Here is a 27,919-nt window from a genome sequence, read left to right as displayed (position 1 = left end):
ATGCACACCTGGAACCCAGAGACAGCGCTTTCACTTTGAACCCCAAATTAGATCAAAATCAAATAAAATTCCACTCAAAATTGTTTGGTTTGGTTTGGTTGGGTTGGGTTTGGCTGGTGATCGGTGTGTGTTTTTATTTGTGTGCTGTGAGAACAACCGACTGACTCAACTTTGGGAAGCTCGTCTCGTCTCGTCTTGTTCTCTTGGGATGGAGCCAATATTCAAGGATATTTGTGTCGTGTCTTTAGCTGGCTTATGGATTGATACAACTGCTGAATGGTGGCATTAAATGAAATGGTATTATGGTGATTTCTTGACTGGGTTGGCTATTGGCTATTGATTGAATTTAAATTCAAAATAAATATTATGCTGGATTTAGATGCGCATTATGGTCGTTCCCTGTGGACTAATGTTGAGGATTGGTGGGTTTGATTTCGAGTAAATATTGTGGCGGATGAGGACGTCCTTAAAGTATGGCTCTATTGACCACACTAAATGGATGCCTGAGGTTTGGTTTGGTAGCTAAGCTTGATCTTCGCCGCTCTGGGACTTTTTCAATGAAAAGTTGCTGCGGACCTTTTCCACGTCCCAGTCCCTTTTGGAGAGTATGGAAAGAGCCAGGGAATCGTACATGCCCAGATCCTTGAGGGCTTGGATCTTTGCAACGAACTCGGGAATGCTGTTGGGTCCGCTGGCATATCGGTGGGTCCAGTGCTTGGCCGTGAGCACAAACAGCTCCTGCTTCAGGATGTACTGACGAGCCACGTCCTCGTCGTAGGGTGTGTCCATATCCGGCTTGGCTATGAAATTCTTGACGGCCATCAAGGTGCTCCGGATCGACATGTCGGGCGACCAAGTCTTGCCGAGTATGTCCAGCTCGATGGCGCCCGATTCCGGCGAAACGTTCGGATGCCAAATACGCGTCCGAAATTCCACCTTCGGTGGCTCGACCGGATACGTATCCGGCACGATGATCCGCACAACGAACACGCCACCCTCGTACGGAGAGCCCGGTGGTCCCTGAATCTCGGCGCATAGGTTCGACCATGACTCGTCGATCAACCAGAGCTTAAATCCACGCTCCGCGGTCTCTCCGTTCACGCTCCTCATGTGCATAGCCGTGTTGATCTCTCGCTGGACACGGGCAGCACCCGTATTCGACCACATGGTCGACCCTATGGCCTGAATTGGAAATTCAAATTGAAATTTAAATTGCAAAAGTTTATTTTCATTTCACTTACGGACACAAGATCACGAAGATGATATTCGCTGTACTAGCTATGGGTGTAGATGTTTTCAAACTGGTCTGTTCCCTCGTTGATTGCTCTAGAATGTTCAACTTTGAATAGGTTAACGTCGGACTCTGCGAAGCTTATAAATATTCTGGAAATCTAACTATCAATAATCGGGATTATTTTTGAGGATTTCTCTCTGTTGAGATTGTTTATGACAACAGAGAGAAACAATGTATGCAGGAGGGACATTGAAAACTTGTTTAGAAGAGTGTACAAAAAACTTTTTAGTCCAGTCTTCCCCAAAGAGATCCAAAAGTTTGAAATTTTTAATTTTTTTTTATCTTTTCTTCCGTCATATATAGTTTGGATAAGTTAATTGGGTTAATTTGGATAAGAATCTGTATCTGAGCTGCACTTAGCATCGTATTTTAAATTAGTTATTTGAGATTTTTAAAAATTTGAAAAAATCTTTCCTCTATTTTACAAAATGCCAAATCGGGACTTGTCTTTTCAATTAATTAAACTTGCTTGATTAATTTCACTTATCGCGCTGATTTTTGTATTTGAATAACTTGAAATGCCTCTTAATATACATTTATTTGGGGTTCATTTGAAAAAAAATGAAAATGATTTGTCTCTCACTGATTTATTTTGTTCTGGCACAACTTACTTATGAAGTTATGTCGCAGACTGTACAGGTCTTCACCGGGTGAAAGGTACTTCAGCAATGTTTCGTGCCTCCAATTCTCGGAATTGACACGGCTAGAACGCAGTGTTGGTAAACAGCTGTTAGTGTTGGCAAGCAGGGCAGAAGGGTGTGTGTGCGTGTGTGGTATGGTGCGCTGTATGAGCGCACATTTACTGTTCACCATGCGCAGATAGATTGCATAACTGACTCCCAACGCAGCTAACGGCTTCTTGAAATTTAGGTATGCGTTGTCTCCCCTGTTCTACCCTGCCAAATAGCGTCAGCTCCATCCTCCATAGCCCACGCCAGGGCATGAAGCTTTTTACTCCTCCTGGGTATCCTCCTCCTCCTGGGTATCCTCCTCCCACTGGGTATCCTCCCCCTACTGGGTATCCTCCCACCTCCTTATATGTGTATCATCCTCCTGCTTTCAATTGAATTGCCTTTGTTTTCTGTGCACCAGATACACGTACATCTTTATCCATCGATTTGACAGCATTTAACGACGACGCTGGCACTGATCCGCCAGTGCTGCGTGCGTGCCCAGAAATGTGGCACTCCCCCTTTACAGGCACCCACTCTTCTTGTATCCGTATCCCGAACGTCACGCGACGCGATGCGACGCGCAGTGGAGTGGAGTGCATGGAAGTGCATGACGGTAATCGAATTATGTGGCAACTCTGCTTGTCAGCAGGTTGGGGAGACCTTGAAACCGGGGCTGCAAAGACGGGGACGAAGCGATGAGAATGCGTTGGATTCGAGTGTGGCTGGCAGGTGGGTTCGGTTTTCTGGCAAGTGAGTGCTCTGACGTTCATTGTGGCATTTTCAATCCAATCCAATCACCTGGCTGTCATCCACAGACATTGTTGATCACGCCTACACTCCTGAGATGCGAGCCGCGTGCAGGCTCCAGTCCCCGGAATGACGCTGATACGCTGCCAAAATTTTCCATTATAATTCGAGTGCAATGTGACGAACGCTTCAATGGATTCTGCCACCATTTACATAAGCAGGCACATGCAATAATCGTGACAAGAAGCAGTTGAATATCCTTTAAGATGCTGCAGGCAAAATATTTTAATCGCACATTGAATAAAGTCAATGGCGCTGAAAATTCCAAGCTTATTAATTATTAAATATTGATTGGAAAATTGTACCACTTTATATACGAGCTATACATGCATACATACATACATACATATGTATATGTAGGTGTCTACAAAGAAATGTGTGTAAAGTATTTTTATTTTTCAATTTTTAATTTAGTTTTTTATTTTAAATATTTAACGACAATTATTCACATTTGAAGGCATTTTCTTTGGCAAAAAAAAACCATTTCATTTGAAGCCAAAAAGATTTCTTCAAAATATAAACCTTAAATCAAGCCATCAGAGTTATGTACATACATACATACAGTGATCTGAACTTACATACATACATATGTATCTATCTACATATGTACATATATGTAGCATAAATGCATCTGCGTAAATAAGATCCTGACGGATTATTTGGCATGCAAATTAAATTACAGAATGCCCCCCAAAAAGACCTTACCAGGGGGAATGTCCATCCAAAGCTCCCACATGCAGCCAGTAGCTTATCATCCGCTTAGTTGCAGCACGTCACACAACTGCACCCCTGCACACACACACACACACACACAGCTCGCAGCTCGCAGCTCGCAGCTCTGTGGCAGTGGCAGTGGCAGTCAACCCTTCAAATGCATTATGACTGGCCGAAAACAATTAGAGGCGTTTGAACGATGCGATGGCCGAAACAAGCGGATGCCCAGACACTCGAACACAGTCGCTTAGCCCACTTTTGGTCCCAACCTCATCGCTTAGTGCCCATTTCTCTTGCATACATTGCACACACACACATGCATATACGCACACACACATACACACACACACACATACACACACACACCTCATCACGAGTAGGAAAAAGGTGGAGTATGCGTCTTTCCAGGTGGAAAGTGCGACTATTAAGTCGCAGGACTATCTTGGCGTGATGCTGGACAACCGACTGAGCTACCGTGCCCACCTCGAGACCAGAAAAGCCTCCAGGATGCAGGCAGCCCTGTCGAGGATTCTCCCCAACATTGGGGGTCCAAAGGCAGGCCGGGGGCTACTCCTGTCAAGAGTAGTGGCCTCGATCCTGTTGTAGCTGCGCCGGTGTGGTCGTCAGTCCTAATCGCAAAGCCTCCGAAAGAAGCTGTCAGTGCCCTCAGGCTCTGCGCTCTTCGAGTGGTGTCCGGATTTAGGACGGTGTCGGATGATGCTGCCCTGGTCCTCGCGGGTATGATACCGGTGGACATCCTAGCGACGGAGATGACGCAGCTATACGCAGAGCGCCCGGAGTCAGGAAGAACGGCAGAGACCATCCGAGACTGCGGCAAGACTGGCGTCGATAGCAACATGGCAGGCAAGGTGGAACACAGCCACTAATGGACGATGGACCCACAGGATTGTTCCAGACATCGAGCCATGGATGGCGGCGAATCGGAGAGGTGAGTTATCACCTGACCTCCTGACGGGCCACGGAGGCTACAGGAAGACCTGCACAGGTTTAGACACGATGACACCCCCGGTGTCCCGAGTGCCCGCATGAGAGCGAGGATCCGGAGCATGTGATTTACCACTGCACGAGGTACCGCCCAAGAACAGGGTTCGTCCCACCACCAGAGGAGCTGATGGCCTACATGACGGAGTCCGAGGATGGAAACGCCTGCGACACCCTTGTAGGCATCCAGAGCGATCTGAGAAGATGCGAAAGGGAGCGACGCTTGGCGGAGAGTGCCTAAGATAGGCAACCCATCCCCGCGAAGTAATACTTTGCGGTGAGAAAGGGGTGCGTAGCTGTGTGTGGTGAGTTTAGCTGGGAAGCCCCGAGGGGTGTCAGTTCGTTGACTGGTACGGGCCAGTCACACTTTAGAGCCCACCCACCATGGCGTATCCATGGAAAAAAAAAAAAACACACACACACACACACACATTTTACCCGGGGGTGGCCAAAAGTGCTGTAAGAGACCTGACACCAAAATTGATCAATTTTACATTTAACCACAAGAATCGTAAATGTTACAGCAAGTGCAGCGTGTGGGTAGGTGGTTGTGGGTGGGTGGCTGTGGGCGTGGGCGTGGGCGTGGCATGGCGACCCCATTAACATGCTCGAGCCACTCTCGGCCAGACAACAGACACCAACAAAAAAGCTTACGCTGCGCTTTGGTCTGCCCCTCCCTGCGGACCATACCATCCCAGCCCTGCCCAGTCCTGCCCTGCCCTGCCCTGCCCTAACCAGGGCTCGTCTGTCGCTTCGACAATCTGCATTTTCCAGGGTACTTCTTAGTTGTTCTACTGCTACCCTTTGGCAGCGGGTATAGTGCTTGAAGCTACAACTTTGCAGTGCTGAGCATAAAGGGTTTCCGTACCCAAAAGGCCCAAAAGGAGTGCTGGGATGGGAAGAAGATGGGAAGGGTATCAATCAGGTCGGTTCCCCAAAGCACTTGGCTACTGCTGTGGGTGGGCAGTCGAAGCAGATACATAGATGCAGCTGCAGCTGCAGAAGGTAAAGGAGAAGGAGAAGGAAGGTAACGGAGAACCCAAAAGAGAAGCAATGGGCGAAATGTGCAGTCAACAATGCATTGCAATGGTGTGGTGCTTCTTCTCTCCCTCTCTCTCTCTCTCTCTCGCTTGTGTGTGGGGAGTCCAAAGTGTATTAATGTAGGGTGAATCAATGTTATATGTTGATATCTGTCAGTTAAATCGTAGATACTGCTCTCATATTAGCTTACAATGAGACCAATAGAGAGGCTGACCAATTAGCTTGCCACTCGAAGAAGAGTGTGGCATACCTTACCCTACATTAATATGCCTTTGTGTGTGTGCTGGAACTTCTCTGTTTGTTGGTATGTATAAGGTCCGACATGTTGTTGTTGCATGCTCGTTGTCGTCGCAACACCCTACACACACACACACACACACACACAAGCAGACACAATGGGACATACACATTCATACATCCATACATACATACATATGTACATATATATATGTATGAGGATATGGAAACATTCGGCGGCAGCGTGGCAGCGTCGCTGTTCAGTTGACTGATAAGTTCAGTTGGCGTTCGCTTGGCGCCGAGAGCGGTTAACGGTTCTAATCGAATTCAGCCCCGAAACAGTAACAGAAGCAGCGAACGAAGTGCAAAAGGCGAACGAACGAACGAACGAACACAAGCGAAAAAAAAAAAAACAGAAAGAAGTAAATGGGAGAGAGGGGAAATGACTTACGTCGTCGTTACTGTCGTTACTCTTCGCTGCTCGCTCACTCACTCTCTCTCTCACTCTCTCTTCCTGTCTCGCTCTCACTCTCATACCCACAAAGATGTGCTACATTTTCGGCTTATCCCGTAACGATTGTGGGTTTTCTTCCTTGTTTTTTGTTTTAGTGCAAGAATTCCAGCGGCAAAACCCCGAAAAAGTATGCCACGAATTCCGAGTGCAGTTTTTGGCCACAATCATTCTGCGTGTGTGCCAACGTGTGTTATATACATACGCATACACAGTCGTATGTATATCCACCCACATGTGGATGGATGGATGTTCAATGGAACAATGGGTGAACCTGGGTTCAATTATATAAGCCAGCTTGTTACCGGGCGACTCCATTTTGGGGGCTAGTCCACTGAAATTAGCATTCACGGCTAAGCGGTAGCTGGTAGGTGGAGTAGCTCTGGCCAACCAAGGAATTAAATAAGTGCAGGGATAAACGGATGAACGTACTTTAAGAGTTAATGGAAAACAAATATGGGGAGTAAATTATTCTATGGGATGTTTGGGGGCAAAAGTGAATATCTAATAGCCCACAATTTACATCTAACACTATTTAATGTGCATTATGGCACATACAAATTAAGTGATATTTGTATTTTCGGCTAAGAAGATTTGATTCATGGATAGAATGGGTCGGAGCGGAACGATTAATCGTATATATATTTAGTAATATTTATTTATTTATTATTATTATTGCTCGAACAAACTTCCTGCTCACATTTGTATCTATAATTCAAACACAGAATGAGAAGCTTGAAGATTCTGATGGATGCACAAACAAGTTCTGCCGATCTGCAGCAGTTATTTGGCACTCCATGGGTCCAAATTGATTGCCAAATTAAACAAAAGATTGATAGTGGAATGTTCTCCGAGAGATTGCATTAATCTTTCCCTCTGTTTTACCCACAGAGCCAAGTGGAGAGTGTTCTAAAAGTAAAACTAAATGAATGCATCTCTGCTTTGGTGTATTATTTGGATTTGTTGCATTATTGTTGGGTGTGTGTGTTGTATCGCTGAGGGAAAACTGCGAAAATTCCTTTCAGTTCTCGTACAATTATTGAACGGAAATGGCCCAGAAAGTGCCCTTCCAGGATCGACTTTCGGCTCATTCCACACACGCATCTTGTGGTGCGGTAGTTGCCATTAATTGGATAGCCCCCAGCCAATGCAATGGAATAACCCTAATGTCTGTTCCCCGTTCGCGTCCCCGTCGCGTCACCTTCTCTATTCCCCTTTGGCCTACTGCCGCCTGTCTGTGTGTGTGTGTCATTACTTAACACCTACAGTCATGGCAGTCGGCACGCCATTACACTATTACAGCAACAATAACAGCAGCAGAAAACTAGCCTCAGGGTCCGAAGGTTTGGATACCCTCGCAGATCCATGGTTTCAATGTGTTCATCCGATATTTGGTAGAAGCATCAAATAAACAGGAAGGGGGGACAGTCACTATGGCTGCTATAAAATATATTTATTCGATCTGTGTAATTTTGAAATACATTCCAAATGATCGAGAATATAAATCACGCATATATAAATAGTAAGTATAAGAATTCTGGATGCGATTTGAATATTAATGGATCCACAAAAATTAATACCCAGTGCCAGGGTAACGCATAAGAAGGAAGAGCTCTGTTGCTTGGTTGGAAGACGGAAGGGTTGGGGCTGCTAGGGCTTTGAACTACCCCCAAAATACTTTCAGTCGAGCGACCATATTAGTCATCTTCCCCTTCCCACATTCCTCCCTCTTTCTCTCTCTCTCTTTCTCGCTTTTCTATTGCATGCTAATTCCCTACTGCCATTCGTAAATTAACTTTTCTTTCGAAATATTATTATTGCTTTTGGCTTACCATTCGGAAAGTCAGGCTCCCCTGAATATTTAACATTTACTCGTAGCTTTAATTTCGAATTTATTCTATAACTTTTCACCTAGCGAAAAATCATGCCAAAGAACGGATACCAAAAGGGATGAAACCGTTCTACAGTAACATTCTACATGACATATCGACATTGCAGCTGCCTGAGAGTATGCACCAAATATATGTACATGCATACATACACACATACATATGTACATATGTGGGTATGTAATTGTATTTAGCATAGTCGTGCGTAGAGCTGCACTGGTAAAGGGGTGTGGGTGGGCGGAGACACCCTGGTCAGCTCAGCATCGCCATTGCTCTGGCGAGCAGTCACTAAAGACCGAAACACCGTTGCTTAGCCACCTGTTCTGCCAACACACCCACACCTCTTGGCCTAAATTGGAATGACTCAGCCTCAGCGCCTCAACCCCCCAACCCCGACACCAGCCCACACGACTCGGTTACAATATGTACCTCGCCTCGCACCGAACCGACGGACATAATGAGAGTGGCTGAAACTGGCTGCAACCAGCGACGGACCGACCCATCCGACCCATACCTCATCCTCATCCTCTTCCGTTGCTGCAGCTAGTAGTTACCCCCGCCACCGACTGTGTCATTGACGCTTATCAAAAGCCAGCCATCAAAGGCAACGTTTTGTGTTCACTTTGCCTGTTCTTCCTTCACCCACCCAAACCCCAGCACACACACACACACACAGACACCTTTGCGCTGCTTGATAAGCATCTTTGAGGCAAAAGCTCATGCAAGTCCGACAGTGGGCACATTGTGTCCCCCGTCATCGCAGTGGTTTTGTCCAGTAATTGGAACGTCCGACTATGGGAATTATATTTTTGCATAAAGAAAAACGGCTACGTAATTGGAGGCTTAATTATTATAATCCGCTTGAGTGTAAAAGCACAAAATGAAGGACAGAATATACTACGAAGGATTAATGTGAGGCTTTCAGATGACAGGCAGACTGTAACCAGGGAACTGCCAGTGTACATGAGAGCATGAGTATGAGCGTATTGGTAGCTGAGGAATATCCCTCGATATTCAGAAGTTTAATTCAAAACAGTCGCAAGCTTAGTTTGCTCCACTGTGTCCGGTAAACTTCTGCTGCGCTTGTCTACTCTGACTTGTCTGCTTGATAGCTAACTACATATTTGCATTTCTTCTCCCACTCTCTCTCTCTCACTCTCTCGTTCTGGCTCTCGCTTCCGTCATTCAATTTTCGTGCTATGCAGTTTCTTTTTTTACATTCTTGAAAGCCATTGAACATCCTCATTGAATTTATTCGTATTGCTGTTTGGCATGACTGCAGCCTCTCCTACCACCTCTCTTTCGCCCACTGTTTCTCTCTCTCTCTCACTCTCAGACTCTGACTCTGCCGCTGCCCTTCTGCGCGCTCTCTTGCTAAACAGCTCGCACTCTCGCTTGATGACAAGCAATTTAGTTGGTCTCCTCGCCTCTTTAGCCGACGGCGACGTCAACAACGACTGAGACTGAGACTGCGACGAACAAACGATGAGCAACGAGCAGGCATTAATAACTGTTTTCTGGCTACCCTCGTAGCGGGCAGAATCACTTGGAGTTGTTGTTTGCAACGCAGAAGAGAATGCAATTACGAACTGTAATAATAAGTTGGAACATTCCAAATATTTCAATGTACTAGGGAGGCTCGTATTAAAATTAATATAAATTGAATATTTAGGCAATTTATAATCGATATTTTCAACAGCCTGCAGTTTTGTGTGTACTGGGATGTCAATGTATTTGAAAGGGTATCAAATGCTTCGCATACCGTAGCTCGTGCTCGTGCCTTCAAGTTGGTTGTTGTCCTGTTGTCTTTTCTCTTAATACTTTTCGCTCTTGCACGAACACTAAATGGCCGCCGCCGCCTGTTGGTAAGGGATGTCCCGCCGTTCATTTTCCCCCTTGCAAGCCTTCGTCCTTTTGCTAAGCCTTGCTGGCTTCGTCCTTTTTATTTGTCCTATCGATATTCCTTATGAGGTCAATGAAATGTTTTGCCGCCCGCTGCGCGCTTCCCTTCTGCGAAGATGGCGGCGACGTCGCGCAATAAACCCGCTGCCCCAGACCCCACGACTATTAGACATTGTCGTTAGAGGCGCCCCAATGTCATTGGGGGCAATGCTGCCAAAGGCTTTTCTCCTTGCCTTTGGCACAGTCTACATACTTCCAAACTCTATTTTTTGCTCTGGCCCAAAGTGGCAGAAGAGCAGAGAAGGAAGAATGCCCGGAAAGCACAGGCCGAGGAGTTACGACAGACTGGATCACATCGAAACAAAAAAGGGGAGATTTTAATTCCACGATTTCTAGTCCAAAACTTTCGAAAATTGAACCACTACAGTGGTTCCAGTGCACTGGAATGGATGAACGAAAGGATATGCCATTTTTAAATTCGAAACAATCTGGAAAACTATTAAAAGATTCAATTAATAATACATTTATTATATGTATCTATAACTGAGGCCTAAAAAATCTTCTAGAAATGTTGCACAGTACATTCCATCAAAAGGTTCATTCAGGACTAATCCGTATAAAATATCTCCACCCATGGTTCTTGCCACAAAAATTCCTTTGGGGTTGGAGTAGACATGGATATGGGGTGTAAGGAATTGGGCTAAGAAATCGCTCTTTAAGCTGTTTGCAAAGTTTTGCGCTTAGGGCTGATATCTGTTTGTCGCCACCGCCGTGCGCACCCGCCCCCTCCCACTGTTCCGCTTTCGCCCATCGATTTTCAATCCTGGGCCCTGGCCCCCGAGCGCCCTTAGATGCATTCAGAGTTTTTCCATGACGGTGAACGGCAGGCCCAAGCACTTTAAAGCAACCGTAAAATAGTAAGAGAACCGTCTATGCACATCCATACATACATACATATGTATGTATGTATGTATGTATAAGAGAAAATTGCTAGAAAAAAAAGCTTGCCCACTTTTTGGGGCCATTGCTTTGGCTGGAATTGGCGGGCATGCACAATATGCATGTGAGTGAGTGGTGGGATTTATTCATAATTGGATGTGGGAATTGTCAGGCTTTAATAATGTGCAAAGCTTTAGATATTTATATTATGCATAAATATATGTACATATGTATGTCTGAATGTATATAATCTAGGCTCGTTTAAATATACAAAACTTCGATAGTTTCTTACACCCACTGGGGGACAGCATGTTTAATTATTTCTCACATTGCAAACGCCACATTCTAGATTTTCTGTATTATGCATAAGCCTTATTTATGCTATGAAATATACATATATGTAAGTATTATATTTGGTTCCTTTGTGCAGTCATCCTTCGAATCGATTCACCCTAAAAAAACCCCAAGAACATTCGTGCACCCGTTTGACTGCACTCAACTGACATTTGTTCATTCGTTTTCATTGAGCGAATTATAAAAAATTGCTGGTAAACGTTTTAAAATTAGACTTTCGTCAAGGAAGGTCAAACGTTTGCCTTCACCTCTAATCGGAAATGGGGGGGTGTGGCTTTTTTTTGTTTAGAGGAGTTTGGCCTGGGACTACCCTTTTAGGCGCACCGGAGAAAGTGGTCCGACAAGTTTATTAAAAACTACCTTAACGTTGGGTGTGGATGTGGCACCAATGACAAAGCTAAATTTTACTATAAATACCATGAGTCTAAAAACATATATACATATGTATGTACATATGTACATTTATGGAAACTCACCCGGTCTCCCACGCACCCTTTTGTAAGCTCAAGTCAAGGTTGTCGCTGTGATTATTTAGTCAGTGGGTGAATGGGTAAGTGAATAAATGATTGGTGCGTGGTTTGAGTGGAATCGGAACGATTCATACGATTGATATGTATGCGGATATACTTAAACAAACAATAAGAAATTCCCTTTGAATGGCTAAGTATGCACAGATGAGTATGTACATATGTATGTACACACGACGATGAATATTGCACGAAATTAATTTCAACTTGAAATTCCCAATAGATCGGGCAATCAATATGCATATGCAAGGACCCTCCAACCCTACATCGCCGTTCGTCCTGTCAAGCCTTGCCCCCAATAACGAGAACAAACTGCGAAATACAATTTTTTCCCATGAAGCACCCAAATAAACAAAAAAATAAACAAAACAAAAAAACCAAAAACCCAAACGAAAAAATAAAGTTTTGCTTGTAGAGTCGAAGCTTTTGATACCCTAACGGAATGCCCGTTCATATATGTACTACAGCTGACGATATAGAGATCCGTTGTGGATTCAATCATGAAGAATCAAATGAAATTAATGTTCGTTATGTGTTCAGTAAAATGGCCTCAAGAATAACTACCTGGAAATATGACTCATGGGATTGACTCTTTTGTTGTTGCTGATCAGGAATATATACATATACCTATGTACATACCCTAAGGCGTTCAGAATGTCTTCTTGTGTGCCTTGCAAAAGTTTCTTCATAATCATAATACCTTTTCCTAGGGCATAAAAATAGTTTTGGCTGCGTTTCGGCAGCCAACTGCAATAAAATTGACTGTGTGCTTGTGTTTGTGTGTGTGTACACTTCTGAGAGTGTAAGGGTGTATGTATGTATGTATGTGTCCGCTGTTCAAGGATGCTCAATTTTGTATTTCCCATTTGTGTACCCACATTTGTGCCACGCAAAAGGGAATATTGTATACGAGTTCTCTCAACCCTTTGCTTAAATTTAACAAAATTCAATTTTTTATTTATTTATTTATTTTTTTTTGTGGGCCAAAATTTACAAACCCCGCTCAACCGCCGTACGCACACACCCAGAACAAAGTTTGAGCGCAGCCTTAAAGCTAACAGATATAAAAAAAATAGCCATAAATATTATTACGAAGTGTTGAAAAATCAAGTTAAAGCTAAAGCCAGAAGACAGCTCTACACCCCATTAAATATATGTATGTATGTGCGAGTGTGTGCAGGCAGAGGTTATTTTTGCGGTACCCCATGTGGACTAGCCTTCAGTTGTTTGGTTTATAAACATGTCAGATACATAGTTAGAGGACTGCAGCTTTTGGCACATTTCTGACATGGTGCTTCGATGAGGGGAAGATGCGATGAAGTCATCAGGCAGTGATGGCCCGCTCAAGGGTGTGGGACCAGTGCATGCCGATTCCAATGCATGACCACATCATTTCTGCTTGACACAGTTGTTCTTCAAAAAGTAAGCAAAGAAAAATGTCTCGTATATGCAGCTAAAAAAGGAGCAAACAACTCGGGAGATGAATCGATGTACTTGGGGTATTGAGAGCGGATGAAACATTTTTAAGAGAAATTATAGCATGTACTTGTGCGGCCCCAAAGCTGTGCCTTGCTAAAGGATCCTTTCTAGTCAGGGAGAGTTTTGGATAGTGAAAACCCAGGCAAAAACAAAACCGATGCATAATTAGCTAAAGTGGGAAATAGGTCAAATAGTTTCAAGCAAATAATTCTGTTTTGCCTGCAAACCCCAGGCAGAATGGATGAGCTGTTCCCAGCTCAAATTAATAATCAATTTGCCTCCTTAATGCAAATGAATCACTTGAAGAGCTTGGATGACGGATGTGGGATGCCGAGGTCGGGTCGGGTCGGGTCCCAGCCAGCTGTATGGAAAGCCAAAGCAAAATGGCAACACAAAGAAAAATTATGGATAATTGACTGTACTAGCAGGGGGTTGGTGGGGCGTTTCTTTTGCCGAGGCCAATAACCTCCTTAGAGGCAAATGCAACAAATGGGAGCGGGGGCGTGTGGGGTGTACTAGCCACTCTACACCATTCTGAACAACAACTTGACAACCCCTCCCCCCTCCCCATCGGGGAACGGGATGGAAAAGCGCGAGCCGTTGCCGCAATTCCTTAAAATATTCATCAATTGTTGATGTTATTATTTCACTTCCGCCTCGCCTCGCACTGTCGGCCCGGTGTGGTGCGGTGCGGTGCGTGCGGTGTGGCAAGGCAAATAGTTCAATGAACCATTGACACGATATGTCTGACCTCTCTCTAGAGCGCCCCCCTCTGCCTCACCCACTCTCTCCACACTCTCTCTATCTATGGCCCCCACCCCAATAGTAATTTGTTGCCGATGCAAACATATAAGTTTTCTTCTTGGTTTATTTTTCAAAAATTATTCCCCATTGATTGATGGCGTGGAGAGAGAGGGCAGCAGGCAGGCGGACAGGCAGGCGGGCATGCGGGCAGTAAAAGCCAAAAGGATGTGTGATTGCAACAGTTTCTGTTGGGCTTTTGCTGGTGTTGCCAGAGGCAGAGAAAAGGCACCACTGCAAAGATCTTTAGAGACAGAACGAGAGAGAAAGAGAGAGTCAAACAGGAAGAGAGAGGGTGGGGTGCGGTGTGGTGTGGTGCGGTGTGTTGGAAAAGAAAGAGAATCCGTGCCAATGGCCTTCTAATGTGTGTGCGTTTCTCTGTATATGTGATTTGATACCATTTGAAGGATCCCTGCCCTGCCCTGCCCTTCCATGCCTCCTCCTCCACCGCATCATCATCAGCAGTGTGTGAATGAGTAACGGAATTGGGGGCAGCAGTAACGGAACGGAATGGATGCACGCCGGCAGAAGCGACTTGGCCCAGCGCCAATTGCATCGTTCGAGAAGTCATTTGAGGACAATGCCACGACAAATGTACAGCAGCAGCAGCAGCAACAGCAGCAACAGCAGCAACAGCAGCAACAGCAGCAACAGCAGCAGCAGCAACAGCAGCCGGGCATCCAGGCAGCGGTGAGTGTCCTTTAGCCTATATATTGTTCCATACAAGAGCGAGCGAGAGAGATAGGGAGAGGATCCCTTTAAAAGTGTTTCCCTTCTTGTACAGTCCTTCCCCCCGTGCACATTGCATGTGTGTGCCCCGACATGTCATACACACATTATGCAAAGCTAAAATTAATTAACCACAGTATAAAATCAGCTAAAGCTTGGCCAAAGCTTTCCGCCTTCCATAATGTATGACAGAGGGGCAGGGTGGCAAGGCAGGCAGGGAGCGTGGGAAATGTGTACTCTGGCCTGGGGGGCATGTCTGGGCACGGGTTGGCACTGCTTGGCATGTGGGATGTATGCCAAAATCATGCAAATGGCCACTTAAAAGTCAGGGCAACCAAACGCTTTTGGCTAATAAACAAAATGAACCTTAAACGGCAACAACACGAACCACACGGAGCAGGCCAGGCAGCAACCATCACCGCCCTTCCCCCTCCAACACCCTGTCTGAGACACGCGCCGCCCAGGCCCACCCCTTTCCCGGAGACTGTCAAACTGTGGGCCCAGAGGAAGTGGCACGGCTTTGGCAGCCGTATGAAAATATTTTGGCACACATCCGCCTCGAATGTGAAGTGCTCCAAATAATGTCATTTAGCGAGAGGACCACGACCGCCACCACCACCGCCACCCCAACGGCAATGCTGAGAGCGAGCAAAAAAGAAACCAGGCACAGAGTCAGAGTGTGTGAGAGGAGTGGGGGAGTGGGGAAGAGAGAGAAAGAGCAGAGCAGTCCACAAAAATGAAACATGCAAAAGCATCGTACAATGGGGGGAAGGGGGAAGGGAGAGTCGTCGTACAGCCAGTGCTTCGTGGGAAGGAGAGATAGTGGGTAGAGTGGAAGCTGTGAGGGAGAGGTTCAAAAACAGTGACAGGCAGAAGACTAGAAACCATTTGCAAAGATTGCAGTAAAAATACACTTAAAAATTCCATGAAAATCAATTAATCAATTGCAGCTATTAGTGAATCATTAACTTGTACTTCTGTACACTTTAAAATTCATTCCTGAATGCATTCCTGAGGCATCACTCGTGAATTACAAATAATAAGGCTCTATAACAGGACTCGGTAAGGCCCTGTCTATTGTGCTAAGGAAAAGCCACTCACGTACACGTGTATCACAGTTTTTGCACCAATACATTATGATCCAAATATGCCTGCCGTACAAATTTTGGTTAGCGCCGCAGTAAGAGCTCTTTAAGCCCGCAAAGAGAAATAGAATCTGGCAGCAATTGTACATTCAAATAAGGGCGCAACTTTCGTATTAGAAAAGAGCTTTTAACAAAGTGCTTCTATTCAGCTGCCCACCGCTGTACAGCCACTGGGACTTGACTCTTGAAGCTTCACGGTAGACACAGCTGAGTCCACTGACAGGATGCCAGGGAGCTTTGCAGCCTGTGGGGCGAGCTTTCGCACAGCACAGCACAGCAGAGCAGAGCAAAGCAGCAGAATTCGAATTGAAGCTTCCGCCCCTCGACGCTGTCGAAGCAACGCCGCAGTAGCAGTAGCAGAAGCAGCCAGCAGTCGCAGTCGCAATCGCAATCGCCGTCGCCGTCGACGCTGTGCTCATTCAGCGTTTAGCATACATTTCGGGGCTTTCGGCAGTACGACGCTAACGCTGCGTGCGTGCGGTCTAACGGTAAAAACGTGACGGAGAGAGAGCCAGCCCCCAGCCAGGCGTGTGAAGTGAGGGAGAGAGAGTGAGAGAGAGAGCGAGAGAGAGCGAGAGTTAGGAGGCGAACGAGAACGCGAACGGGAGCGAGCGAGGCGAGGCGAGACAGAGGAAGATAGCCAGATAGCAGTCCGCGTTAAGAAGAAAATCAAACAGAGCAAGAAAGCAGCAGCAGAGGGCACAAATTTTGTTCTTAATTTTTTGTTGTTGTTCAGTGCCAAAAAAAATAATATTGATGGAAAATTGATAAGACAGAGTTCAGCGTTCAAGCGATAAGCAAAATACACACACACACACAAACACGCTCAAACACACGCTCACACACACACACACCCGCGCTCACACGCGAACCCGCGAAGGAGGAGTAAAAACAGCAGAGAAGCAGCGTAACGGCATCTAGTTATATTTTTTGGGTCCGCGGTGAGTACATTAACGGTAAACAAAAGGCTGAGACGGTGGCGAATTCGGCGGCAGAGGTGGCGGCAGAGGTGGCGGCAGAGGTGGCGGCAGAGGTAGCGGTAACAGCACGCTGTTCAATCCAAGGTGTATTTGTACAAGGTGAGGCATATCCGTTGTGCCAGTCATTGCCTGCTTCTGTTACGCGACAATTGTGAGAGGCAATCGCTGGGAGGGCCTTACCTTGTTTGTCATACACCTTGCTGGCAAACAATAGGCGGCTTTCTCGTCCTCTCTGCCCTGCAATTCTTCTTCGCTTTTTCTTTGATTTCTCCTCTCGACCCCCGCTTCTTTGAGAACTCTCTCTCTCTCTCTCTATGTTCCCCTCGTATGCTGCTCTTCGTCTGTCCCCATACGCCGCTCCGCCTACTGCTGTTCCTCTTTGCTCCTCCCAATTCTTGTTCTTCTTATTATACCTTCTCTCTTTCTGTCTTACATGGTCGTTTTTTATTTAAATTTTAATTAATTTAATTAGGCGTTTTTCTCTCCCTTTCTTCGCTCTCTCTCTCTCTCTCTCTCTGTCTCTCTTTATTCCTTCTTCGTTGCCGTGCTATACGATTCATGTCCACGTTTTCCTTTCTGCCTCTCACACACCCCCCAAGCCGACCACCCCTCCAATGCCTTCTCCACCAAAAACCAAAAAATCAAAAAACAAAACAAAAAAAAACGCAAGAAAAGCAGTATTTTCTTTTCTGTACACCACAAAAACAAAAGGCAACCCAGTACCGTTCCCCTCTCCAAGCACAGTCACCCATTCACCGTTACCAAAAAAATAAAGTGGTTGACTAAGGGAGGGGAGGGAGCAGGGTAACAGGACGCGAACCTATTTGCTTGCCACAGCACGCGTTGCCTTCAATTTCGAAATCGTTGCATAGTTGCCACAGAAAACGATAGACAGAGAGACAGAGAGAGAGAGAAAGGGACAGAGAGTCAACTTTAAATTAATTTGTGCTCCAAGGTCCCGCAGAGACAATAAACGGAACCCCCCTACGAGAGCCCCCTTGGAAGCACGACCCTCCCCTTCACCACCACACACCCGCAACAACCCGACAGAGCCATGAACAGTTTTTTTTTTTTTGTCGCCTCCCAGCGACGATTCAGGCGCCATGTGTCAATCATCGTCCTCTCTTCTCACTGCTCTCCGTCTCTCCTCTCTCTCTCTCTGTGACTGCGTGTGTGTGAAAGGATTTCTCCTTGAGCGCTTTTAAAGCGTGTGCAGCATGCATGCCATGGAAGCTGCGGGGTGCAGGTCCCCTGGATAGGTTGCATGCAGCGTGCATGAACGTGCCGTGCCCAGTCTGTTGCTCCAGTAAACTTAGCCTCGCCGCACCCCAGCCACCGCCCCTGCGCTCGTTGGCGTCGCATCCATCAACAGCCTTGTTCAGAGCCTGCAAACCTAAAGCCCGCTAATGGAGCACCAGCCCCCCGTACTGGGGAGAAATAACTTGATACTGAGCTTTAGCTTTAAGCTGGATAGCATCCTGGGGGATTGCGGTAAAAGCATATTTGATGGCAGAGCTGGAATGTGCAGACTTTAAAGTTGGTATTACTTGTAAGCCTTTAATGGTGCGTGCAGTTGTATCCTTGAGCAAGTTCATGAAAGTGACAGGGATACTGGCTAAAGTGAGCCTTAATGTTCGTCAGGAAAACTCGCAGCAAAACTCCGAACCGAACTCTGAAAATTCATTGAAATTGGAAAAAAAATTTCCGTTTTCCATCGGACTGACCGACCGAGCGGGCGACCTCCCCCCATAGATCCCGAGTGCACATTAAACAAAGGGGAAATTGAGAGACTGGGATTCAGGCCACCTGCTGTTTCAGTGTTCTGCTTTTAGCCCGAAGCGAAACCGTAACCGAAACCAAAGCACAGCAAGCCAATGCCAGTCCCAAAACCAAAACCAAAACCCAAAACCCAAAACCCAATTATAGCCGAACGAATAAAAAAACAATCGAACAAGGCCAGGTCCTGACAAAGCTTCATTTAAAAATCAAATGTGGGAAAGCGGAAAACCCATAGAGACACGCCGCAGGGAGCCCAGAACCAGACCCAGAACCAGACCCAGAGCTCTCTTGGACTTGCCGATGCAAGAGAAAACATTGTCAAAGCATTTGATATCAGTTTTGCGCAAAAATGCAGTCGCCTGCCTCTGGCAGGCCGTACAAGTGGAAAGCCCCCGCCTAACACAGTGTCTCTCTCTCTCTCTCTCTCTCTCTGTGTTGCAGATGATGGAGCAAGGTGCACGGAAACAGACAGCGACAACCGCAACGACGAGGAATAGAAGCAGCGCCAGCGAAGCACCCAGCATTGTGGCACCGGCAGTCACCTGCAGCAGCAGCACCACCACATCCTCCTCATCATCATCATCGTCGTCGGCCACCTGCTCGGCGACGATTGTGGTTAAGCAGCGGCCGCCACCACTGAAGACGGCCACGACAACGGTGACCACGACATTGGTCAGCAGCAATGAGGGCGGCCAGCCGCTGCCACCCATTGCCCAGGCCAGCTACCGGGGTGCCACGGCCACCCTGACCACACCCTCAACGCCACGGATCGAGCTGAGCCGCGCCTCCAGCTCGTCCCATCACGAGGAGGATAGCCGTGAGAGCAGTCCCGAGAATGTCTTCGAGCAGGTGAGTCTTGTGATTTAGGAATTACCATTAATCATTAAACGTTTATGGTTAAGTAACTGTACAACATTTTGTGCTAATTATTTGTACGTTTTTTTCTGCTTTTTTTCTTTATATTTAATTTGCGCATCTCACTATCATTCGCTCTGTCTCTGTCGATATCTACATAAATAAATACTATATATATATCTGTGTGTACATCTGTCTCTTTCTCTGTCTGTAACACGCTCTGATGCTCGCTCGCTCCCCCATGCACACACACGCCCCAAAACGCCCGAAAAAACAAAAAAAAAAAAAACAAAAACAAAAATCGTGAAAACCAAACCCAAAAAAAAAAAAACCCTACTACACCTTCCTCCTGATCCTGCACACAAATTACAAATTGGCTGTTGATATTTGATTGTTGATTGATGTCTATTGTTTCTGTGTGCTTTTCGTATGCTACCCATCCACCGCCCCACCCGATCCACCTCAACTGCATGCAACCCCCAACCCACAACAACCCACAACCCCCCCCCCCCCCCACATTATCACCACAAAAACGAAAAAATCTTAAACGAAAAAAAACAAAAACCAAAATTCAATCTATGTGTGTGTGTGTGTGTGTACTGGCTGGTTTTTGTGGTTGAACTAATGCTCTGAAGGTCGGCACTGGCACCCTACAGGAAACGATTGGCCTTGGCTTTCGGGAGGAGGGCGCTTTGGAGCTACGCAGCTCCACCGAGGAGCTGTACTTCATGGATCCAGAACAGAAAAAAGGAAGAGCAGGAGCGCATGCAACAGCAACAGCAGCAGCAGCAGCAGCAACAACAACTGCAGCAGCAGCAGCAGCAACAACAGCAGCAGCAGCAGGTGAGCTTTGATTCAACTCCACGTCTGTGTGGGGGACAGCTACCCCATTTCCCCTTAAACAGGAACAGGAACTGAGGCTGCAGAAAGCACTGACAAAAAGGAAATTGCTTTAACGGGGACGAGAGATAGTTGAAGAGGCAGTGACGAACTGGGGAGCAAGGGCAACCGCATCGCCAACAGAAGTTAAATTAATAATGCAATATTGCACAGTCAAGGGCCTGGGAAACGCAACAGCAACAGCAACAGAGGCAGCAACAGCGGCAGCAACAGCGGCAGCAACAGCGGCAGCAACAGCGGCAGCTTCAGCGGAAGGAAGGCCCTGACAGCTGACAAGTGGGCAGCACTTTACGCCTCTCTCTCTCTCCATCTCTCTGTCTCTCGCTTCAATTTTATGTTTGCCAAAGTTTTGTTTCTGCTGTTGCTGTTTCTTCCATTGTCGTTCGTGACACGGCGAGGCTCTCTCCGTCAGCTGCGTGCGCTGGAAGTTCTGGCAACTGTGCAAAAAGTTATCAATTGGCAATTTGGAATGATGAACCAGGACCAAGCAGGGCGGCCCCTCTAATTGCTAAGAAGTTTCCCGTTTCCCGTTTCCCATTGACGGTTTAGTCACGGGCCAGTCCTAATTGCTGCCAAGAGTTTTGCTCGAAAAAAGTGCCAATTTGTCCATGGAAACGATGCCAATTAGATGCCAGGTGCACCATTTGCCAACTTGTGAAAGTTTTAATTAAAGTGTTCGATATTGTGCCACTGCCCGCTTTGGCTTATATGTATCATTATCCATTCATTCATTGATTTCCAGGCAGAACATGCGAGCACTTAAATCGTTGCGCTCATCGAGTTGATTTTGTTGTTGGACTTTGACTTAATTGAATCAATTTGGCATTCATATCAGTTGTGGAAATTAGTTCAGTCATCATTCGACAGCTAACATGTTTCAATAATTATCTGTGCAATTGGTTGATGGCTTTATTGGTTGCAATAATCGTACAATCAGGACACCCATAGAATGTCACATATTTGTGGGCTACAATTAAGTCATCGGACCATGGATGCAGGCAGGCCTTTTGAATTTGAATGCAATCCAACAACAACAGCAACAAATCCCTTATCAGCCAGACTCGAGACAAACAGCTATGTGAGGCGTCATGCACGCGACATGTATGTGGTTTTTGTAGCATTCTAGGGCCATTCTCTTCTGTACTTACCCGTTGTGGGTGTGGTAATCCACAGAATTTCATATTTTCGAATTTTATCTGTCTGCAATTAAAAAAAAAATACGGTTATCGAACTTTTATCGAATTGAGTCGATACTTAGGCAATTACTTATCGAAAGTAAACTCTAAACGCGTCTAAAGATTTTATACCCAAGTTTTTAGCCTTGATTTAAATTGTAGCTGTTCATCGATAACACGATCAGCGATAACCGATAACCGCCACACAAGTGTACATATTTAAGGTGATTCCATTGCACACAGTTTTCCCATAGCTCAAGGACACAAATTCCGCCCTGCACTCAGCATTGCCCCACGCCCAACTGTCACACCCACAAAGCCCCGTCCCACGTCCAAGTCCTGCATGGGTAAAATCGAATGCAGCTCTGTCCTTCTCTTTACCGCTTCCTGTGTCCGTCTCTGTCCTATGCTCTGACCTATCATTATTTTTTTTGCCTCTTTGATTGACAGCCGCGGGGGCTTGGAGCGGAGATTGGAGAAATGCGATTGACACGGAATAACGGAATAACGAAATGGGGCTCAATGATTTTCTTAGCGGTGTCCTAGTTTGCCTCTTCCTTTCCACGCGTCCTTCTCCTCCTTTTTTGCCAATGCTTTCTCACTGATTCATTTACCACTCTCTCTCTCTCTTCTCTTCTCTCTGTTTTGTGGCGAACAGGCGACCACGAAGCGCTCCTCGCCGCACATCTTCAAGTTTGACGACCACCAGAGCTACCTGCAGCAGCACCAGCGCAAGGACTCGGCCAGCTCGGAGGTGGCCGCTCTGCTCTGCATCTCGGGCCGCACCAGTCGCATCTCGAGCGTCGGCAGCCAGGGTTCGGCCGTGAGCCGCCTCTCCGCCGTTTCCTGCGTCTCGCGCTCGCCCTCGCCCCATCGCATGCTGCTGGAGACCTCCTTCTGCGGTCCGAAGCCACTCGAGCAGGGTGCCAGCAGTGCCGCGGGAAGCACTGCCTCCACGCTGGCCAGCTCCTCGCACACTCACGCAGAGACCGCGCCGGGTGGTGGCGGCGTTGTGACGGGTGCAGCGCCCGGAGGTGTGGCGGCCAATACAGCGCTGCTGGAGCAGCTGCTGCTGGCCCGCAAGCACGATCCCACCCAGGCGGTGCTGGCCGAAGGCATCAAGGTGCTGCCACCTGCCCCGGCCACACGCACCAGCAGCGGCAGCAACGTCCCGGTCATGGGCGCGCAGCGCAGGAGCACCAAGAGCCCCGGCCAGATGGTCATCGGCAAGACACCCAGCGGCACGGAGTACATCCGCATCAATCTGCGGCCGGACCACATGTACAGCGACAGAGGCATTGCGGCCAACGAGCGGGTGGTAGAGGCGCCCAACCAGCTCACGCCCGTCTACTCCGCCTCCGCTTTGGCCGCCGGACAGCCCAAGCCACCCGCCTCGCTCAGCCTGCAGGGGGGTGGCGGTGGCGGTGGGGCTGGGGTCGGTCACGACGAGAACCGCCTGACACCGACGGCGAGTCCGAAACCCGGCCGGCATGCCCTGCGCTTGGGCAGTCGCTCGCCCTCACCCTCGCCGGCGGCTACTTCTGTGTCCCGCAAGAGCTCCTTCAGCTCCCTCTTCCGGCTGGGCAAGGACTCGCCGGACTCGCCGCGAGAGTCCGCCCGAGCGCGCAGCAAAAGCAAGGAGCGCTCCTCAGCGGGCGCGCCTGTGGCGACAACGACAACCGGCTCCTCCCAGAATGTGACGCCCAGCAAGCAAAAGTCCGTGCTGGCCATCTTCAAGTCGGGCAAGCGGGGCAGCAGCGCCGGCACCGATGGCACCAAGAGCTCCAAGAGTTCCTCGCCCATCGAGCCGAGCTGCGAGCCACCGCCGCCGCCACCACCGGCACCCGGATCGGCCGGATCATCGGGCGGACGCAGCCGCACACCGGCTGGCTCCAGGCCGGGCAGCCGGCTGCGGTACTACGATGAGCCGGTGGAGGGGGTCATCCACATACCGCTGCATACGCCGCCAGAAGAGCGCGAGGCCCGCACCCTGCTGCAGGGCATTCAGAATCTGATTGCAGCGCCCTCTCCGCCGCCCATCCAGGCCAGGACACCGCCACAGCCACCAGCAGCACAGTCGCAGGCGCAGCAGCCGCCGACCGCCTCCTGTGGCGCCGTGTCCGTAACCGGCAACGGATCCGGAGCCACCATCACGGCCAGCCAGTTGGCGGCGGCCGCCGCTGCCCTGCGACCTGTGGGCCAGCGAAAGACGGTGGCCCAGCGTCCAGACCTGGATGCCATCCAGTCGCTCAACTCCCAGGAGGAGGTGGAGAAAGAGAAGGGCTGGAGTCTGGAGGTGCAGCGGCACAGCTCGCAGGACTCGCAGGAGACACTGCAATCGGTGAGCTCCGTGGTGAGTGCACGGGCCTCCAACCTGGCCCAGATCCACCAGGAGCCCGAGCCCGAGCCGGAGGCCGAGCAGGAGCGGGACCCTTCAGTGCGGGAGAACGGGCTGGGGGAGATGCAGCGCCTGCCCTCGGTGGACAGCACGCAGAGTGCCTGCGAGCCGCCGCGCCTGGTGCACACGGTGGCCACCGTCAGTGCGCCCCAATCCGAGGATGCGGCGGCCAAGGAGCGCCGCCGTCTGCTGTTCGCCACGCGACTCGGCTCCGGCAGCCAGGAGCAGATCTTCTCCACGCAGTTCAGCATCTCGAAGACGGAGAGCCAGTCCAGCCAGCTGTCCGAGCAGGTGCTCGAGTCCGCCAACAACTCGACGGCATCGGACGGACCGGCGACCTCCGTCGACGGACTGCAGCGGCAAGGCACTGTCATTCGGCGCACGGAGATGAGCGCCGTGCCACCACCGCCACCACCACGCGGCATCTCCAGCTCCGAGGAGGAGCAGCCGGCCAGCAGCAGCAGCGGCAACCATCCGGCAGTCGTGCTGCGCTCCAAGCACAGGTCGCGTCCCACTTCCGAGGATGAGGGTCCGGGCCCGGCCCCGGCGGCGGATCTGCGCCATTCGCGCTACCTGGAGAACTTCGATGTGCGCCGCAAGCTGCATGAGAATGTGCCCCTAGAAGGGAAGGAGGTGCGCCGAAGGCAGCAGCACCACCACCAGCCCCAGCAGCAGCCCCAGCAGCAGGAGAGTACCCCAGTGCCACGGAAACCCAAGCGACAGAGTGTCCCCGAGCCAAGACGTGAGTAAAGCAGAAAAGAAAAGAAAAAAGAAAAAAAGAAAAAAAAAAAAGTTTTACTCTTTTTCGATTAAAATCGTTTCTCTGCTCTCCACAGGTGAAACCTCGCAGAGCTCTGGCGGTGCCACGCCCACTACTCCAACACCCACACCCTTACCCGCTGGCGGCAAAACACCGACTCCAACGGACAGAGCCACGCCCATTGGAGTTGCAACTGCAACGGGAATGGGAATGGAAACGGGAATGGCAACGGGAATGGAAACTCCAACGCCAACGGCCAGCCCGGACCCGATGCTCACCTCGCCACTGGCCGAGCGGCGTCTCTCGCAGTCGACGGACGAGCACGAGCCCGTGGAATCGTCGGAGAGTGAACGTGACTCCGATATGGCTGGCAGCTCGTCGGTCACGACAGCAGTGGCCGTGGGCGGGGAGGGGCAGGGTCCGGGCAAGCGGCACCACTTTCCGCGCAACGTGTGCGTAATCGAGGAGCACGAGAGCACCGGCCTGGTGTCGCAGGAGTCCTTCGACGACGAGCTGCCGTATATACCGACGACGCTGCCGGAGGAGCGGGCGCAGGGCGTGCCGCTGATACCGATGAAGGAGCGGGCCAACATGGAGCTGAAGACCTGTCCCGTGGACAGGCCGCGCTCCACAACGCCCCTCAATCCCTCGCACCTGGAGGAGTACTGCACGGGCATCATGACGCCCCAGGAGGCACCGCATGTGGGAGTCCATGAGTTGGACAACGGAGCATCGGCTGCAGCAGGAGGAGGCGCAGGAGGAGCGGCTGGTGGTGGTAGTGGTCCTTTGAGGGGAGAAAAGCTCCGCATCAGTCTGCCGCGCAAGGAGTCGATGGGTAAGGAGGGCCGGGCACCGGGCCAGAGCTCAAAGTCGCCGCGACGCATCTCCAATGCCAGCGGCAAGTCGTGGTTCGAGTTCGCGGAGGAGGGACTGCGCGCCAACAATCTGGAGCGCAAGGACTCCAGCAAACAGTTGCTCCCAGCTCAAGGTTCAGGTGCAGTTCCAGTTCCCGTTCCCATTCCCATGCCCGCCACCAATCCGGTTCCAACTCCAGCCTCTGCTCCACCTGGCATCGGGCTGGAGGAGCCCAAGCCGAAGGCATCCACACAGCGAAAGCTGTCCGGCCACTGGATCGACTTTGAGAACATCCCGGAGAAGCGCAAGCCGGCCAAGCGGATAACCACGCTGCCCAAGGAGACAATAGCGGCCAGTAACACGGCCACAACAAGCTCCTCCTCGGCGTGCGGCAGTGGCCATCGGTCTGGTGGCTCTGGTTCCGGTTCGGGGCCACATCATCATCATCATCACCACCACCAGACGCGGCCGGGATCAGGATCGCAGGATCCGAACACTGGAGGAGCCAGCGATAAGCTGCACTACAACTATGTGAAGCCGGAGGACTGCCAGTGCGAGTGCCACGAGGCCGAGCGCGGCGAAACCTCCATGGCCACAGCGGGCGCCGGGGACAGCAGCACGGGAACGGGCACGGGCACTGGAACGACCAGCGACTCCTTGGCATCTGTGGACCTGCTGCAGCAGGGTGAGGACATGCTGCCGCTGCTCGATCCCGAGCCACAGCCGGAGACCAGGTAACCAACCAACCATCGCCGACCAGCCATTGGGCGTTCATCCTGTTTTAATCCTGTTCCTCCATTGCAGAGTCTATACGGACGAGGAGGCGCCTGCCCCAACGCGGCATGCCAGCAAAAGCAGCGGTGTAGCACGGGTGAGTTTGGAAGGATATGCTCAAACCTTCCGAAGGTTTTTTGGCATCAAATGGATTATGAAATTACTTTCCACATTCCATTTTCCGCAACTCAGCAATCTGTGGGGATGCAATCAAAACTAACCCCAAACTTTTGTCCTACCCAATCCACAGACCCAAATGGAGGAGTTTCCCCGACGCGACATCGGATCGAGTCCACGCAATCGAAAATTTCCCGATAGAAAGTAAGATGAGCAATTAGCTCGCATTGGATACAGATTGGAGTCATGGGTTGATGGCTCATGGCTCAAGGCTCAAGGCTCATGGTAGATCTTCAGGGTAGCTACACCAGTAATCTTTCTATATGTGTAAGTCGACTCACTAAACTAAGGGCCTAAGCAGTGTGCGTGTCCTCTTGGCCTATATCCTTAATGTACCTCAAGCAGTGTGGTTGTTATAAGCAGAGACGAACGACGCGACGATCGATCAAAGTACGAGTACGAGTACACACGAGTGTTTCCTTTCGATTTAGCTAAAATCTATATGAATACCTACATATACACATGTATTGCTCGGCCTCGGTACTACGATATATAACACCATGCCATACAAACATATATACATACATATTGTATAGGGTAATATGTTTTTTTTTTTTATAGCAACAATTACAACTCACTTTATAGCAAATCTTGAGGCTGGTATTTTCCCTTAGAAACTTTTTCGCTGGCAATTTTTACTACTACCTACTATATATATACATATATGTGATCTCCAGATAAAATGTTGAATCATCCAATGCTTGGATCAGATTAATATATATAGCTATAAGTACGTGTATTGCTGTGCGTGTAGTTTGTTAAATAGCTCAGACAAATCCTCTTGATATCTACATACTAGAGATCCCTGTCCTCGTCCTGTCCCTGTCCCTGTTCCTGTCCCTGTTCCTGACCCTGTTCCTGACCCTGTCCCCATGGGTCCCGACGTGGTCGTAGCAAAGTCTCAATACACATACGAACGATACTTATTATAGCCTGATTCATAGCATTTAGTTGAGTTCGAACTTCGAAGCATTAGTTAGTTAGCCCTCCCCCTCCCATGTAGGGGTGTGTTGTACATATAGAGAAGTCCAATTGTAGATTATGTTGACGATTTACTACGATTATGGTATATATTTTTGCTTGAAAGAATATCTCACCAAAATATTTGACAATTTATATGGGCTTACTTTACTCTATATTATATATAGCCAACGAAACTGCCAGCACACACACGACACACAACACACATCACACGCTATTTGAGACAACATTTTGGTTTGG

General features: G+C 48.8%; 2 protein-coding genes across 4 annotated transcripts; one reads left to right on the top strand and one right to left on the bottom strand.

Annotated features, from left to right (window-relative positions):
* Positions 1–128: 128 nt before the first annotated feature.
* LOC111076899 (ubiquitin-conjugating enzyme E2-22 kDa-like) lies at positions 129–27,919 on the bottom strand. 3 transcript variants are annotated; one of them, XM_022370943.2, is made up of 4 exons: positions 27,796–27,919; positions 21,708–21,759; positions 1,242–1,339; positions 129–1,182 (listed from the first exon to the last, which is right to left on the bottom strand). In XM_022370943.2, the coding sequence occupies exon 4, from the start codon at positions 1,165–1,167 to the stop codon at positions 523–525; it is 645 nt and encodes a 214-aa protein (XP_022226635.2). In that variant the 5' UTR covers positions 1,168–1,182; positions 1,242–1,339; positions 21,708–21,759; positions 27,796–27,919; the 3' UTR covers positions 129–522. The 3 variants fall into 3 exon arrangements, with proteins under 3 accessions (XP_022226635.2, XP_022226634.2, XP_022226636.2); XM_022370942.2 differs by lacking the exons at positions 21,708–21,759; positions 27,796–27,919 and adding an exon at positions 1,906–3,073; XM_022370944.2 differs by lacking the exons at positions 21,708–21,759; positions 27,796–27,919 and adding an exon at positions 1,906–3,073 and having other exon boundaries at positions 1,242–1,326.
* Positions 16,440–27,092, top strand: LOC111076898 (flocculation protein FLO11). Its single transcript, XM_041591940.1, is given in 7 exon segments — positions 16,440–16,986; positions 19,246–19,653; positions 20,316–20,402; positions 20,404–20,445; positions 22,399–24,874; positions 24,969–26,481; positions 26,552–27,092. Coding segments are annotated over 6 exon segments (4,716 nt in total). The 5' UTR covers positions 16,440–16,986; the 3' UTR covers positions 26,742–27,092.

The sequence above is a fragment of the Drosophila obscura genome, unplaced genomic scaffold, assembly GCF_018151105.1.
Source record: "Drosophila obscura isolate BZ-5 IFL unplaced genomic scaffold, ASM1815110v1 contig_165, whole genome shotgun sequence".
Taxonomy (NCBI): Eukaryota; Metazoa; Arthropoda; class Insecta; order Diptera; family Drosophilidae; genus Drosophila; species Drosophila obscura.
This window is presented reverse-complemented; position numbering and strand designations above follow the sequence as displayed.